This window comes from Anomalospiza imberbis, chromosome 5, assembly GCF_031753505.1.
Source record: "Anomalospiza imberbis isolate Cuckoo-Finch-1a 21T00152 chromosome 5, ASM3175350v1, whole genome shotgun sequence".
Lineage (NCBI taxonomy): Eukaryota > Metazoa > Chordata > Aves > Passeriformes > Viduidae > Anomalospiza > Anomalospiza imberbis.
Genome location: NC_089685.1, coordinates 57,020,601 through 57,037,819, shown reverse-complemented (window position 1 = coordinate 57,037,819; position 17,219 = coordinate 57,020,601). Strand labels below are relative to the sequence as shown.

The 17,219-nt window shown below is 42.0% G+C and overlaps 1 protein-coding gene and 1 long non-coding RNA gene across 6 annotated transcripts in view; one reads left to right on the top strand and one right to left on the bottom strand.

Moving 5' to 3' along the window:
* Positions 1–17,219, bottom strand: part of STAB2 (stabilin 2) — a 76,765-nt gene that overhangs the window by 39,851 nt on the left and 19,695 nt on the right. For all 4 annotated transcript variants that reach the window (XM_068191016.1, XM_068191014.1, XM_068191012.1 and 1 more), the window contains exons 12-26: positions 16,980–17,129; positions 15,534–15,677; positions 14,679–14,741; positions 14,467–14,586; positions 13,778–13,831; positions 13,022–13,102; positions 11,889–12,038; positions 6,540–6,626; positions 5,914–6,025; positions 4,526–4,706; positions 3,425–3,518; positions 3,071–3,229; positions 2,607–2,702; positions 1,782–1,877; positions 750–797 (exon numbers count right to left, since the gene is read on the bottom strand). In XM_068191016.1, coding sequence (XP_068047117.1) covers positions 750–797; positions 1,782–1,877; positions 2,607–2,702; positions 3,071–3,229; positions 3,425–3,518; positions 4,526–4,706; positions 5,914–6,025; positions 6,540–6,626; positions 11,889–12,038; positions 13,022–13,102; positions 13,778–13,831; positions 14,467–14,586; positions 14,679–14,741; positions 15,534–15,677; positions 16,980–17,129 — 1,635 coding nt within the window. The remainder of the gene's footprint in view (positions 1–749; positions 798–1,781; positions 1,878–2,606; positions 2,703–3,070; positions 3,230–3,424; positions 3,519–4,525; positions 4,707–5,913; positions 6,026–6,539; positions 6,627–11,888; positions 12,039–13,021; positions 13,103–13,777; positions 13,832–14,466; positions 14,587–14,678; positions 14,742–15,533; positions 15,678–16,979; positions 17,130–17,219) is intronic.
* The window catches only part of LOC137474442 (uncharacterized), a 53,319-nt gene that overhangs the window by 28,345 nt on the left and 7,755 nt on the right, over positions 1–17,219 (top strand). Inside the window, exon 3 of one of the 2 annotated variants that reach the window (XR_010999357.1) lies at positions 2,147–2,226. The exons of the other annotated variant lie outside the window; for it this stretch is intronic. This is a non-coding gene — a long non-coding RNA (uncharacterized lncRNA). Of the gene's footprint in view, positions 1–2,146; positions 2,227–17,219 lie in introns of those variants that run through there. 2 annotated transcript variants of the gene reach the window in all.

Here is a 17,219-nt window from a genome sequence, read left to right as displayed (position 1 = left end):
TTTTTTTTTAAACAATGAAGATGATGAAACACTGGAAGAGGTTGCTTAGGGGTGTGGTGGATAACCCATCCCTGGAGACATTCAGGGTCAGGCTGGGCAGGACTCTGAGCAACCTGACCTAGTTGAAGATGTCCCTACTTATGGCAGGGAGATTGGACCAGATGGACTTTAAAGGTCCTTTTCTACTCAAACCATTCTACGATTCTATTTCCTGCACAGACTCAGTTTTTTCCTGCCCTCTTGCTGTGGCAGCAGCACACTGTCCAGCCATACACTTGCATTTTCCTGTCATGGGGCATGTGAAAATGGGGGTGTAGGGCATTGCCTTCCCTTCCCACTTGTCATTTTATTGAATGAGAGAAGTTGAAAGCAGACACTTGGGGTCATGTTCAGTCTCTGTTCACACCTTGCTGCTGCTCATCTGGGCTGCAGAGTTTTCATGCAAAATTAGACATGGCTTATGTATCCCTCTGCCTCAGAGAGCAGGCTTGGAACTAGCTCTGCTGCTTGTGGAGCTTTCTTACTCACTGAATTTGGGTTCAGAAGTTGATTTTCAGGTGGAAATAGGGAACCAGATGATCAACCCCCCCATGACAGGTGGGAAAGGCACCCTGATGTCTTTCCAGATTTTCAGCTTCCTCTCTCTGATGGAAATATTGCTGTGAGGCTCCCATTTCTAAGCTCTACAAGGCTCATGTATTTCTGCAAACTTGAACATAATACAGAAATTAAGCACAAAATGTACTTACGTTAACCCATTGGTTAAAAACAGCTGCTTCTGACAGAGTGGATAGCTCCTGATGAGAAAGAAGAGAGATCAATGAATCTGTAAGCTATAATTAGCTGTACCAAAGTGCTCTTGACTGTGGTGCAACCCACCATATCTGGCCTGGCTTATGTGACATGGAGGAGGAGGAGTTTTTTGGTGTGTGTCAAAAGGGATGACATAATTTTTTTTTTTTTTTTAATACTTTCTGGTAGTGGGAAAGGTGAATTACCAATTCTTGAAAATCAGGCCATGGATTGCGTAGGTGTGTACCTGACCTTGGTATATATTGTGTACTGACCCCAGGCTAAGACTAATTTCCTGTGATTTTAAACTTAATTCTTCTCTTAACTCCATGTAAAAATGATTGAAATATATGTTGTTTTAGATTATATTTGTACAGCATCTTACACATCACCCAGCCCTTATTCTGCCAGAGTACTTAGAACAGAGATAGATGATAGAATAAGCAGGGTGGCAGATAGTGCTGAGAGCCATGTAAGATTATTGCCAGGAGCTGAGACTGAGGACACTTTCATTTTTCCTATGCTGGTAAATGCATATTTATTTCACCAATTGACTTGCTTTGGTCTTATCTGCCTGTGGGTCAGCACAGTTTGTTTCAACATCATAAATTGATAATTTCCACTGAGATAGACTGCAGGGCAGAACTTCAGAAGAGTTGATTGCTTGGTGCTCCCAGCTGGGAGGTGAGTGCTTAGCACCTTTGTAGGTCTGGACTCTGGGATTGGCATTTTTCAATTTGTCTTCAATTTCAAATTTTCAATTTGTTTGAAGCCAGAAATATGCTCTGCTCCTTAGGCCCCTTTCCAAGCCATGCTTTTAAACACAACAAATTATGAATCAGGCAAGCGTTCCCACTGGAACATTCTTTGCAGAGATCACTGGTGGGCATAATACTTTTCTGGCTGTTTGTAAAGGCTTTGCTGTTCTCTCTGGTTAAGATCCAGGGTGAGCAGGTCCTGTGCCCAGAGGAAGTGACCCCAGTACTCACATCTGCAGCATTTCCGTAGCATGTCCTACCGTCCCCCTCGTAGCCCTTTGGGCACACACACTCCCAGCCACGAGAAGACTCAAACTGACAAGTTGCCTTTGAACCAGAAAGAGAGAATTTTTCAAATACTCAGGAGACCACTCCAGCACGGATGGCCTATGAAACCTCTTACTAGGATGTGTTTATATATAAGCATAAGCTTACAAAGGAGCTTTTTACCATCTTCCATGGGTGTTTTCACCTTCCTGTAGGACACACTCCATCAGCCCAGGGTACTAACTCCCTCCCCTACCCGCCATGCACTAAGTCTATAGGATTCTAAACCCTTGCTCCACCTTTTCTTGTTTCCTCCCTACCCATTTGAGGCTCAATTCTTTCACCTGACTATGGCAGATCCATCTTCTTCTCCCCAGTGCTCCTCACCTAAGCTCTTTGCCCCACCTGAGGATGGAACTACAGGGCACAGCAGAGCTGTGAAAAAGCTGATAGATGCCTGGGTAGAGATGCTTGACTTGGATACATATCCCAACAGGATAGTGGATCCAAGTTGTAATTGCTGGTAGAAAAACAGCATTTGTTTATTCCAGGCTTGAGATAATCCTTCTGTACTGGTGGATTTGGGAGCAGCCCTTGCAATCTATCCTCAGCTCAGGTACTATTCTGATGTGGTTCACACAGTTTTTGGTGCTTGTAGAACTGCTTGGAAAGTGCTTTCTCAAAAGAAAATTGCAGGCTTGAAATGGCAAATAAATTCTATGGTGTACGCAGGAGGCGAGGTGTGATATGTATCTGAACACTTTGTTCAGGGAATGATTAATTACTCACCAGATGATGGCATTTTCCATTTTGTTCCAGGCATGAGTTTATGGGTGTGCATTCAATTCCATTCCCCTGAAATCCATCCTTACACTTACAGTCATTCTGTTGTTTCAATAAAACATGGCAATTCATTAAAATAATTAAAATAGTGTGCATATTCTAGACATGGTGAATTAGTTTCTGTGTGTTTCTTTAGCTTGGCATTGACTTCAGTGGAATGACACTGACTAATATCTGCAGAAGACCTTCATACCTGACATCTACTAATGTACTTTCTAAAAACATGTTCGCTGCCAGAGCACCACCACATAGAAAGGAGGGAACACTGGGACTGGAATTTAAGGAGACTGTTTTGGATAGAGAGCACCATGTGGAAATAACATCATGGCTGTGAGAGAGAGGAGGATTTGGGTAGGAAGGCCAGGCTCTGGCAGAGCAAAATGAAGGTGCTATTGAATGTGAGGACCTACCTGAGCTGGTCCGATGTATATACAGGTGGCATTCTCGTGGCACCGTGCCGTGGTGGGCAGCAGGCAGTTGTTGATGGCTGAGCAGTCCCTTCCATCGCCTGTCCATCCTGCCTGGCAAACACACCTGTGCTCCCCTGGGCCTGTCTGAACACACTCAGCCTAGGGGAAGATGCAGAGGCAGCCATTCAGGACTCTTAGGGGACATCTGCCTTTAGCCATAAGGCTTGTCTAAGCTCTGTAGTGGTATCTGGGGAAAGAGACTGTAACTCAAATGAAAACTGTGACTCTCATGCAGAAGTTTCTGGCCAAACCTTCCTCTTTTCTTGCTTTTCTGTGGGAAAAGCACATACTTACATTGATATTGCAGCCACCAGGGTTTAAAACAGCACAAGGATCAACTTTGCTGCAGCTCAAGCCATCTCCCTCATAGCCAGGTTTGCAAACACAGCTACAGAGACAAGAGGAGGAAGGAGGCGTTACACGTGACAGGACAGCTCTAAAGTAAAGTGATTGTTTTCCACTGCAACTTGCTATTTATAGGCAGCTTGAAATTGGTAACCTTGGATTCGTGATGCAAATAGCTCCAGTGTGTACATTATGGGTTTTTTCCAAAATGTTGACTGGGTTAATTGAGTCAAATCAGGGATCCATTCTCTGCATATGAGACAGGGAGTGAAATTAATTCTGAGCTGATGTTATCATTGCAAAGTTGAGCTAACAGCTCTAAAATATTTACGGGCTGGCTATGCTCTCTCAGTTACACAGAAGATGTCTCTTTCTCTGAAATGTGTGCAAGTCAATGAGCCCTCCTGTTTCCCTGGGTCCCTCCCCAGGATTAACCTATATTGGAGGGAATTACTTAAGCCCTCAGGTTCTGCAGGATCCCCCGTTGTGCTTGTCGTGACTCATTATAGATACACTGCGGCAAGAGGCAAACTTGCTGCATGTGAAGGTGAGCTTGAGGCAAGTGCAGGCAGCTGAAGCAGTTACAGTTTTGTGGCCAGTCCTGGCAGGACTGGGGAACCTGTACTGAAGTCTGTGGTGCTGTGGTGTGCAAAATTTACCTGAGCTTACAGAGAGAGATATCCATCCTCAAACTTTTGAGAATTTCATTCTTTTTCAGCAAGGCTTAAACTCCTAAATCACTAAGGGGTGATTAGAAAGAAGAGTTTCCTAAAAGCCTCTGTAGACGTTGGTAGGAAGGGACGCTTTTAATCAAGGATCAGATCTGTATGCAACTATCAGTGGTAAATATATAAGCTACAGGGTATTGAGAACTCGTAATTATTATCTTGCATCTCAAGGCTGATGTGGTGCATGGTTGTGCTTGTTCGCTGCATAGCAGGGTTGCAGTGGCTGCTGCATGTGCACTGCAGCCAGGGACTGTGTTGGTCAGGCAAACAGGAAAGAGCTGCAGCACAGTGAATGTTAATTGGATGCAGGCTACTGACTTACCTCACTGTGCCATCGCTGAGCTGACAGTCTGCATGTGCATGGCAGAGCTGCAGGGAGGCCTCACAGGGAACAATCTGCTTCTCACAGAGGTTCCCTGTGTATCCAGCTCTGCAGGATCCAGGAAGACAGGTCCCATCGCTGTCTATTCGGTTATCACACTTCCCATAAATGCAGAGGCACTCTACCAGAGATAAACTACAATGTGCATTTCCACAGTAGAAAAAGGCATTTATACTTACATTGCATTTCTTATGAATGAGCTCTTCCTATTTTTTTTTTCCAAGAATCTAAACTTTTGTAGTTTTTAATGTCACTTTGATGGGGGACTTGTTTGTTAATCATAGCTGTCTTTTCAGGTGTTTTTTACAGGTAACTATTTAAAACTTGTTGTATTTTTACACTGCTCTTATCAATGAATTTCAAAGTGCTTCAGAGAAGTAGGAGCAAAATGCTATGTCCTAGACTATTAAAGTTATTCATTGCATGACTTTTGCTGTGCTTTCAGTGACAGGGTAAGCCTTTAAACATTGAGCGCACAGATCCTCCAGGTTGCACAGTGCTGGGTACACAGAGCATCAGCACAGACCTACCAGCACATTGCTAGGACTGGGTGGATCAGTGCTGCTGGAGGCACAGCAATGTGCCCAAGGTGCACAGCAGGAAAGCTTTGTGCATTCCAAAGAAGTGTCAGTGACTGGTCAAGCAAACACTTATTACTTTGGTGGGACTGGAGTTTAGGCACTACCACAGTTCCTTATGGAATTTGTGTCTCAGCTTTTGCCCATGTACCTCTGAACCTTCAAGGGAGCTCTGTTTCATGAATGGCAGGTTGTTTCATAACAAAAAAGACTAAAAATGGTTTTGTAGATGAGGAATGTGTGTATGTTTGATATGCTGTAGACTCTCAAATCCTATGCTCAGTAGGATTAAATCTGTCAATGCAGAACTGCAAGCTATAAAATAGATCAGAAAATATTCAGTAAGGGTAGTTAAGTGGCCTAAACACAACCTGTTTATAGATCTAGTTGTTCTTAGGTTACATATGTTTGTCATTGCAGGCAGAATCTGTTCTGTTATGAGCAATAGCAGGTGGGAACAGAATAGCAAAGATTTTCTTTTCAATTACTTGTGTGAGGGAGACAGAATCAAAAGAACAATGAATTAGTATAAAACAAGCTATTCCCCCTGCAAAGAGTAATTTAGAGTATTTACACTGACCCTGGCCTTATGATGTGTCCCTTTGAAATAGGAAATGAGAAATCCCCAGGAACATCTTGCTCATCTTCCACAGGGACTGTTAAGCAAGCACTTAACTCCTGCCTGAACACTACTAGGGTCCAAAAGAAATAGCCCACACTCTTGTGCTGAGGCTGTAGAGCTGCACTTACCTTTGTCACACTGAGGTCCATATTTGCCAGGGTCTGAGCAGAACTGGCAGCTCAAGCCTTGAAATGCCTCAGAGCAAACACAAGTGCCATTTCCATCCAGGCCATCCATACACTGTGATATGGAAGGGAGGTGATTGTTATGTATGAATTCAAACAAGTCTTTACCCTAGAAAAGAGACTACATGCCTGCTCACATTTTGTGATTCTGATAGACTCTCAGGAAGAACTCCAGCTTTGCTGAGCCAGGTGTTTCAAAGAAAACTTCCTTTATGCTTTTTCTTTACTGCTATATATTCTACCTTTCTTTGCAGTTTTTATGTAAGAATAGTGAGCTGGGTCATTACACTGAGCTGTGCAAATTAAAAGCATGAGAATGGGCCACTCAGCCTTGCCTGTGGGCTGGAACCCTAGAAATCTGCAATTTGGTCATCTGAGAGGTGACAGATTCCCTTTGCCTCCTGCCTATAGCTGAACCTGAATTTCACAGCCATCACTGGACACAGATGAAGGGGACAGCCCTTGTGGAGCCAAACATTCCTGTTATGCAGAAATGCTCCAGGGGCTTTTGGGACACAGCTCATCCTTTCCCTTCTGGAGTGCAGGGTGATGCTGGATTCTCTGCTTACCTGCCCATTCCCTGAGCAGGGTTTGGAGAAACCTCCCGGACACGGTCTGCAGTTAGGGCCAAAGAAGCCTTTGCAACACTTTGGTTCCTGCAAAATAAAGAAAATATCCTCTTTCAGTGCTTTAGGGCAGAGGCAGTGCATAAAGATCAAATCTTTGTTGTGTTTTGGGCCTCTGGGAAATGTCTGCATGGATAACTGTCTCTGAAAAGCCTTGTGTTGAACCAGAACCTGCTCTGCCATGGCCTTGTTAAAAACCAGGAGGGGTGTTGACAGTTAAGAAAGGGGATGCACGGATCACCAGATATTGCCCTTGTTCTCATAAGACTCAGTGTTAGAAATCCCCATCCTGTCCCCACTTACAAGCATTCCAGTGGGTATCTGCTCATATTGTGTTCATTCTCATATTTACCAGTGGGAGTGCAGTGGAATTAGGATGTGGGCAGTTTCCTTGGAATCTGAGATCAGGAACCTTGGGATGTTTCACCCCAGAGAGATGCTGTGATAGACAGACATGCTGCTTTGATCTTCCTCCTTCCCCTCCCCAGGGTGGGATTTAGCCACCATGCAGCTCTGAATGGCTTTTTGAGTATGAGTATGTTGTTTTATTTGTGCAATGGCTTCTTGATCTGTTTATTTATAAAGAGAAAGGGTGTTAGAAAAGACCGATTTGCATGTGTGATTCAAGAGAACTAGGAATTAGCAAAAGGCTTACAAAGCTGACACTTTTTAGACCTATCTGCCTGTCACTAAGTGGTGCTCATGAAGTGCAGAAGCCTATTTAGGACCCCTAGAAGAGTGTAAGGATCTATTAGGGCTAATGACTTCTGCAAGAACTGGACTTCCTAAGCAGGGAAGTGTGTAAAGATCTTTCAGGGCTAATGACTTCTGCAAGAACTGGACTTCCCAAGCAGTAGTTGGGGTGTGATTCTCATGAGTGTTCCCCACTCATTGTTTTCCAATATCATGGGAAGTCCTGGGACAGGAGTGGCTGGGACCAGGAGAGGATGAGTTGTCCTGTTCTTCATGGGTGAAGCTGTATAGGAAAATGAATACACCTGGGTGTGGAGCCTTATGTGAAAACTCCTGCTTGGCAGAGTATGAGCGTGCTGTTGTCACTAACATATGATAACTAATCTGGACTTTCCCTGATATTTAGTTCTAAGATGTACACGAGCTCTCAGCCTGGTGTTGAAGTGCATGGAAACTACATGGACATGTCCAAACATCTCTCAGCTCCAACAGGAAAGTTCACCATGTATGAGACAATATTTTGGAAAACTTTTATATACATTTCACCTAAAGGAGGTGTAATTCTGTAGCTTTGCTGTTATATTACAGGCTCTATCAGAGCCAATTTTTGAAAGGTTGGGCATTCAATAATGTACCTCTGTTTTGAGAAAGGCTGGAACATGCACGAGAGGGAAGCATTGATATTTCTAAGCTACATAGAATTCTGTGATAGAGTCTTAATATCACAGCATAATTTACCTGGAGAATAGAAAGCACCTTGATGGTATTGCATTTAAAAATTTAATTAAATTTTTTTTTTTCATGATACAAACTTCTCTTCGTTGTTTCTGACTACTGATTTACAGGACTACTATCTGTGGATTTTTATAAAATGGAGAATAACATTCCCGTGTAGCTAGACTTGAATTTTGTATGTGGAGAAATATGCAGCTAAATTTGCATCTCTTAGATACAAAGCAGATGGGAGATCTTCAATCCTTCCTGAACCTGTGTCTTCAGACTGTTACTTCAGGGAGGATGCTTAATCAAAAGGAAACTTTTAACAGATGTGAGGTCTATTTTAAATGTATTCAGTTTATTAACTCTCTAAGCATTGTCATAGTGATTCTCATTCCTCACATCTCTCCTCTACTGAAATAGGACTTGCTTCACCTGAGAAACAAGTAAGAGCTTCTATGAACTATACAGGGAATTTTGCAAGGGCAAACAAAATAATGCTGAAATTATCAGATGATTCACTCATTGCCAAAAAAGAGATGAAAGTACCATCTATATTTGTACTTTTATGCAGTCTCCTGTGTTCATATGTTGTTCTTTTGCTCTCTATATTGGCAGAGCAATAACCAAACTATGGGCATGCCTTCTCCCATGCCTTTTGGCCAACTGGTGAGTCGGCTGGGAAATGTCACTTAGGATGGGCTGTGCATCCTGGGGACAGGGAGCCAGTGCATGCTGTAAACAACCTGCACACACACCCTAGATGGAAGCAATAGAGAGAGGGATTTGAAAAGGTGTTATACCATCTGCTGAGATGCATACTTATGGCTGGTGTACCTTGTACATTTTAAGTACCGCTGTTTTATGACTTCTAAGTGTTAGAGCCTGAATCTGGAACCAAAGAGCAGCACCAGGGCTATATCTGCTGGCTCTGATTTTTGAATAATTGTTATTCATTTCCACCTTCTCCTTTCTTTCCCCATTTTTCCTTCCCTCATTCCCTTCTTTTAATGAACGTGAAGCTTCCTCAACATGGACATGAATGCACTGGTGTCCTTGACTCAACTCAGTATAATGAGTTAACTAATGTTGTCTGAGAGTCTACCGAAGTCTACGCATTTAACTTCTATGAGAATATTTTATTTTTTTCCTGGAAAAACACAGATTAGTTGAGTCTAGAATGCAGGCACTGTGAACAGAAATTTGTCTTGTGTATAGATGGCAAAGAGAAAAATATTCTTTGCTTCCACATGGTAGATCCTGTACTCCATTGTGATCCAGTGGTACATAAATATTTTTTGTCTTCACCTTTGTTTGCTTTTCCTGACTGGCTAATTTATCACCATGTGGTGGTGACAGAGGCTGGCAATTACATTACTGAGGAGGTATAAACTCCATTGGCAGTTTTAAAGATGAATTCTCTACAATATCTGCATGCAATAACTTCAGAGAGGCTGAACCTTTAGAGTGTGGATATGGAGTTTGTCAAAGCTATTGTCCTTGTGACTAGCAGTGTCTTGTTTTTCAATCAAGTTAGCATATTTCCTAGAGCCAGCATCCATTGTGTTATGTGACTCTGTTTTGTAGCCATTGAACAGGAGACCATAAACCTGAATTATGGCACTACTCCCACAGATTTATCACTGGAGCTGTGGGGAAATAATCAGGTACTGATTTGGATTTAGTAGTGTCTCATGTTGTACAGGACTTAAAGGAATAAAGGATCAGAATTACAAAAGCATTTGCGCAGCAAATAGCTGAGGTACCACTACTGTGCTTTAAAGGTCTGTGGTTCAGATATGTATATTTTGGCAAATACATTTCAATATTATACAAGCTCTTTTACAAGCTGCATAGCCATGCCTGAAGCTGACATAGCCTTTGTGTTTCTGAAAATGCCTGTAAGTGTGCCTTTACCCCTTTAGAACCTAAAAATCTGGCTGATTGTTGTGGGCAATGTTGCTCTCCTTGATGCTCAGTGCCACTTGGTGTCACCTACTCAGTCCCTTTTTCCCCCTGGAATGGTCCCAGACATGTGTACCTGCTCCCTCCTCTTCTAAGGGTGGGAGTCTGGTCTCTCTCTTCTGCCACACCCCAGCAGAGGACAGAGGCTCTGTCACCTCCAGGCAAGGTCAGCTCTGTCTGTTCTCAGTGGTAGATTGGTACACTGCCTTCACACTGAAGTCACTGGAGCACAGAGATCTATTCCCATCAAATCTGCCCCTGGGGTGATGATCTCTGGGGGAATGCAGGGAGCTGGGGTCAGCTGCTCCCTCAGTGCTCCAAGCGCCACTTGTCAGAGATCATCAAAACTGGCCCTGGTCCACACATCAGGCAGTACAGGGGACCTGTTGTCCCTGCTGTGCTCTTTGTGACATTAAGAATAAGCCCTGCTGTCCTTCGGTTAAGCTCAGGTGCAGCTTTCAGCATTTGGGTATGGTTACATGGATAAATATGCATTAGCCCAAAGGTTTCATCTTCGGGGATGCAAAGTATCTTGTAAGTGTGTAGATCTACCAGTTCCTACAAGGTTTGTGTCTTCTAACTCTTTAAATATAAGTAGTGTTTATTAGGTGCTGTTACTCCTGTTTTCTGAGAGTGATGGGAATGCTTGGTGCAGAGTAAAAACTGCAAAAGCCATTGCTCCTTTGTGTTTTCCTGGCTAGCAGTGCTCTGCTTAAGTCTTGGAAAATATAACTATATTTTTTAACTATGCATGCAGCTTTCAAGGCTGACAGAAGTTCTTAAATTTGGTGAATAATTTCTAGGACTAACAGCCTTTCTTCTGTCTATAAATAATTTTTTTGTCTGTCGCTTTAGGGATAGCTTGATGTTGGACATAATTTGTTGGCAGGTTTTTGATAAGGAATTCAGATTACGGGAGTGTTCTGGGTGTGGATTGCTTTTTGCATCAGAGGTTGCTGCTTGGAGCTCTGCCTGGTTTATGATTATATTGCACACACAGCACTTTGTAGTTACTGCCAGAGGTAGTAGATCTTTACTGCCAGTGTTTTCTTCATTACATTTTGATGCTGTCCAGCTCTGCTGGGAACCTCTTTGCAGGCTGTGGTTCTGGACTGTTGTAAGCTTAGACATTAAATGTTTTCCTTTTGTACCGGAACTGTTACTGGCCCAGAACTGGGCTTGAACATGGTCCAGAGGCAGCTCACTGGAGCTTACTCCAAAGGAAAAGCCTGGTCTGACAGTCAGCTCTCTTACCAGAAATAGCATCTGAATGTTACCAAGTAAAGGCCTGTACTGTGTTACCTAAGTGAGCAAGGTTTGTCAGAATCCACCCTTTTAAGTGGGAGCAGTTTTGTTTCTGGAGGAAAGCAGGGTTAGGGGAAATTGTGGCTGCTGAAAATAACATAAAATATAATTAAATATGTAATTTATAATTTTATATATATAAAATATGATTATATATATAAATATAAAATTATTATGTTAATATTTTAACTTGCTTTTTCTTTTCCCTGCATATTTAGTAGAAATGAAAATATTAACCTGGAGTAGTTTCCCTGAGAAACAGGGAGTAGTTTTCCCTGAGAACATGACACCTGTAAATTCCCATGTACTTGTATGCACAGATGGGATTTAGGAACTGGAGGAAAGAGTTGGACTGGAGAGACAAAGGGTATTTCAAAGGGTTAATGCACCAACTAGATTTTTTTAATAGAATAGAATGTATAGAATGTATGGTATAGAATGTGTTCATATGAGTTCCCTGTTTGCAGTACTGCTAGGCTGGTAGCCATTGATTTATTTCCAAAAATACCTCTTTCAAATGGATGATATCAAAGAAAGTTAGTAAAGTGAAGAGGAAGCTGGAATACCTTGTATGGAGGAGTTGGAGATACAGATTCATTGGGATTCTCTTACCTTTGTGACCTGGCTTGTCTCGTCACACCAATGTGGTAGGATTGGAACAATTGTGGATGGGATGAGAACACCCTCAAGGATATAAATACGACCATTTTTTGCAACAATATCTGTTTCTTCCATTTTTTCTCCACTCACCAAGACTTGTCCCTATAAAAAAATAAATTATTATTAATAATGAAGTGGTTTTAGCTCATCGATTTCCAATGATTTAAAATTAAATGTTTAAAATTACTTTCTACTCATACTTCTTTTGAATTTGCTATCAAAATTTTATTATGCTTGTTTATGCAAGAAGCACACATATATTCTGTATTTTCTTGAATACTGGTCTTTAACAGAGGTGTCTACATTTTTTCTGTGAATTTGCCCTGTCAGCCTGTGGAACTGGTGAATAACAGACTGGCCAAAAAGAGAAGACTACTGATAACTTCAGGCACTGATTTCAGTGGGTTTAAGCATACCTTGGTGTTCTCTCTGACAGACGAGGGGGAAAGTGAGAGAGAATCTGGGATCTATTCAAATTCACAGGAGAGAGGGAAAAAAAGAAAGTATTTTTTCTGCATTTACTCCTACAGCTGCTCTGCTCTTACAAGAATTCAAGAATTTTTATAGGTGCATCTGTACTCCAGAAGAAAAGGAAGCTAACCTAACAGATCAGTTTGTTTTTGCACAAATACTGACAAATTAACACTTTTAAAAATATGTTCACTAGGTACATCAGGATCAGAGACTGTAATATTACAGAGAGAAAAAGAATATTTTTGATAGGGGTTTAAAATTATTAATATATGTAACAGAATGATTTTAAATCTTTTAAATAGATTTTTTTTAATAAGGCAGAGCATGAATGAGAATCATTCCTGGATTGTGGACAATCATAAGGAAAAAAACCCTGATATTTCCCCTGATATTTAGCTCTGAGGTGTACACGGCTGTCCTTGTATACCAATCTCTGCATCCTTTATAATATTAGTACTAACAGTAGGTGGGAATGAGAAGTTGAAAAATTCTGCCTCATTATAGCTCGAAATTCCTCTGTTTATGCCTCCCCTTGTCCCTTTTTTATTCCCCCTGCATGCAAAGTTGCCTCGATCAGAGCGAGCTGCTCACAGGTGAGGGCTGTGACTTACAGTGCTGGTCCTGTTAAAGTGGATGAACTGCTTTGCCATGCTCCTGATGTGCTCTATTGAGACAAGGCTGGCAACCTCTAGCTGAAATGAATGTAAGTTGGTTGAGACAAGTGTAATATCATTACTCTTTTCAAATCCAGAGAGATTTCACAAGAAAGACGTTCTTTGGGGCGAGAAAATGGTTATCAATGTGGTCAGCCTTGCATTGACGAATCAGCGTGTGTAACCAAATGAGTGTCATTAAATCACGACCGAGCTTGCTGGTTTCTGCAGGTGAGGACCTCATTGCTCAAAATAATATTAATTTTTCTTCCAATTATTACAGTCAGTCTAAATAAAGCTAATACCCTTCTCTAAAAATAGCCCTGTTTGCATCCATAGACCATTGTGGTGGTGCTGGTGCCATAAAGGTACATGTGGTACTCGTGTTCCCTCTGTTCCCACTCTCTGTGCTGGCCACATCAGATTATATAAACTGAGCCTTTCACTGAGGATACAGCCACTTCTTTCCTTCTTTCCCCACAACAGAGACTGGGGTAGAGATGAACTTCCCCCCAGGAAAAACAGGGGGCTTACTTAGAGGATGAAAAAAGCAGCTCTTTCTGAAAAACAGAAGACTGATTTTAGCAGAATAGGCTCAGAAATACCTTGATTTCAATAAGTCCTTTTCCTGCTACCTGTGCCTGAAGTCCTGACCATACCCCTGACAGTGGCTCTTGCTCCTGCACTCTGGGCTGGCAAAGCAGCTGTGCTCACCTCAGTGTTGGAGACAACGTGATATCGGACCAGCTCCAGCAGCTTCCAGGAACCCTGCCAGTGCAGAAAAGAGGCTGTTTGAGCCCAAAATCAGCCTCAGGAAGCCATTCTGGTCCGCTGAGTGGACATGGGGATGAGAACAGCATCACTGGCTGGGGCACCAGAAACCTCTGGGTCAGTGGTGGTGCTCAGCTTGTGGCAGGCACCCTGACATTCCATGCCCTCACCCCTAAACCACATTTTATTTTGATGTGAGCCTTCCATGACATGTATTGGTTTTGGGACAGGCAGGAGGTGTCCAGGGGACAGGATACCAATATCCACCTCCTGGGACCCCACCAGCAGTGACTCCCATCCAGTGGGGCCCTTGTAGCAACTGCTTTCCCTGACTGTTCCCACCAAGGGTGATGCATTCCAGGAGAGGTTTTAGGGCTGTGCCATGTGTCTGTTCAGGCTGTGATGTCTGGGCAAAAGCAGACGATGGGGGCCTGGTGTGGATGGTCATCCCTATATGTGATGGGAGACTCCAGATCCTTTTCCTCTCTAGGTGTTACCTTGATCTTTAATTGTTAGAGATGGCTTTCAAGCTTGATCATAGGAGCTAATTTAGATGAGCACTGGACAATGTGTGTATGACTCTCCTATCTATCTGCTGTCTGAGAAAGATTTGCCTTATAGAAAGACTGTACCTCTGCAGAAAGCAGGTAATCCAGAACCTCAGCTTTCATATTACTCAGAGCCTTGTTACTTGGAACAAAAACTGTGTAAGCCTGGTTCTCCTGCTGTAAATCCATTCCTAGGCCAGTTTTCTGTTTTGGTTTAAAAATAAAAGTAAATTTACATATTAATGTTGAAGAACATCTGAAAGTAGCCTTATGTAATTGCTTTTCTGGATCCTTACCTCTATCAAAGATGTAAATTGGCTATATCTTCTGTTAGCCTGAAGCACTGACATTATAGTTTTCTGAAATAGGATAAAAGTAAGATTTGTTTTAGTTGGGAATATGAAATAAGTGCCAGTTGTTATGAGATATTTCTTGACTTACTGTGTGAGTCTCAGTTGTTACAGATTGAATACATTTCATCTGGGGTGCTGGTGGTGCTTGGAAATGGCTGAGATGGCAGCCCCTTTTTTCCTGGTGCTATGGTTTATAGTTAGATTTTGTTATTGTGCTGGAATACTGGGTGGTCACAGGAAACACAACTCTGTGTGTGTGGGAAAGGGTTTTTATCTCTTCATCCCCAGTAAAAAAAAGGTAGAGATATAAAATATTTGAAAAATGCAACAAAAGGAAGAGAACTTTTAAGCAAGCATGATAAGCTGGGCACCAAAACCCCAAAGCATTTAAAATCACTTTTTTTTTTTTTTTTTTTTTTTTAATATTAGCCTTTTGGGGGAAGGAATTGAAACTTTGAATACAAGCCTTGTCTGGTATTTGTACAGATGTCCCTCCTTTTAGTGTGTGATTCTGACATTCAGTGAAATTCACTGATCATGACTGCCTATTTTCCAAGGAACCCCTCAGGTGCAGTGAGAACATCCAAACCCACCACGGTCCAGCTTGGCAGCAGGGTGAATGTCTGTTTTCTGTGGAAACTCTGTCATTACCTCTCACTTTGAATATTGCATCTGTGAGCTGATGTGCAATAGCTCAGTAGAGTTTGTTTAGTTTCTATCATCCTCCTTCACATTCACCTCACATGAAACTATTTTAAAAGAGAGTTTGACATTGCATGTCTATAACTTATGGCTCACCTCTTTGTTGCTCTCAAATGTTGGCTCCACGTTGTCCATGGCTTTGTCAATAATGTGCAAAATTCCATTGGAAGCAATAATATCTCCTTGTAAAATTTTTCCTTTCCCCCTTCCTCCTTGGATTCTAATCCTTAATTGGTTATCCTGAAAGAAACCAGGCAAAGGATAGTGAATTCTTTATTATGAAATGACAGCAGAGTGTGTACACAGGTTGAAAATACTCTAAGACCTCTTCCTGTTGCCAACACCTAAACAATTTAAATCTGGAGAGGCTAAAGATTGCTTCCACTGCTTATCAAGGAAATGGAAAAAAATTCTTTGGATCAGGACCATGTTCTTTTGCTTCAGAACTGCAAGATTCAGAAGGGAAAGAGAGACAGGCCCAGAGGGGAATTCAATGTACCTGAAAGTGTTGTGGTGACTGCTAGTAATAAAAATCTGCCAGGAAATTATTTAAAATATTGTTGTACTGGAAAGGTCAGCTCCTCTAATCTTATGGGACTCTAACCCATTTCCTTATAGTCGATGTATATTTAAAACAACAAAATGTTGCTGATTCTGCGTTGTACTGAAGCCTTCAGGAAACAGGGCTCAGACAGCAAGGATATTTTCCTGTTACAAATGGAGTGTGTACTCACTGAACATACAAAATAGATATCTTTGCTCAGATACCACTGCTCTACTGCAAAACATGAGAAGTACTTGATTTCAGCCTTCACGTTGGCCTAACCATAAAGAGACACGTAATGGACCAAGAACAATAATTCCAGACTATAAAATCTAATGTATCATCCACAGAGAACAAGTTTTTTTACACTGTGGGGCCAGTTTAAACTGTGCTCTGATGTTTACTGACATTGGACAATCTGGGCTAATGCTAAACTTTGCTATGTATTTCCCATGGTTAATTGCCCTGTGTTCTCTCTCTGCTGAGACTTCCATCTGCTGCCTTGTTCTGAGGCTGCTGATGCTCAGTGGGAGATGGGATCTGCAGCTCAGCCAGTGCTTGCTCCATGTGAGCAGTGTTCACAGATTTCCAGCATAAACTCTGTGTTTTTCTCCCCCTGCCACCTCTTACTTTACCTGGGCTCTCTTAACACCCCTCCCCTGCCCCCCAGCTCTGTTGGTCATACTTGCAGATTTAGGATAACTTCATTTTAGCAAACATTTTAGACCAGTCTGTGTTAGTCTGCCAAGTCACTCAGTGCTGATACATGACTAAAGGTAATTTTTTTCTTTTTTTTTGCTGGCTTTAGTGGGAACTTTGATGCCAGTGAGGTTTCAAGTTTGACTTGAACTCCTTGTAGTACATGGCCATGGCTGTGGTTTTTCCTAATCCAACAGTTTCTTTCTGCAGGGAGACATCAGAGTGAAGGTGTTTTCCTGCTTCTTGTGGAGGGAACAGAGAGCACTATTCTTGCTGTGGGAGGCTGAAAGGCCACTTACCTTTTCTCCCTTTGACATCTCTCCTGACTTGCCAGTCAAAGTATATATTACATTAGCATTATTCAAGCTACTGGTGTTCAGTTGACCTGCAATTATATGGAGTTTAACAAAGTACTGGGCTTTCTGTTTATTTTTCAGAAGCTCCTTTACCTAGAAAAGCAGAGGAACAGAGATTTATTTCAATGCAGGCTTTATCTAAAAAAAAAAAAAATGCTGAATGCTTTTTTGCTCTCTTCAGTT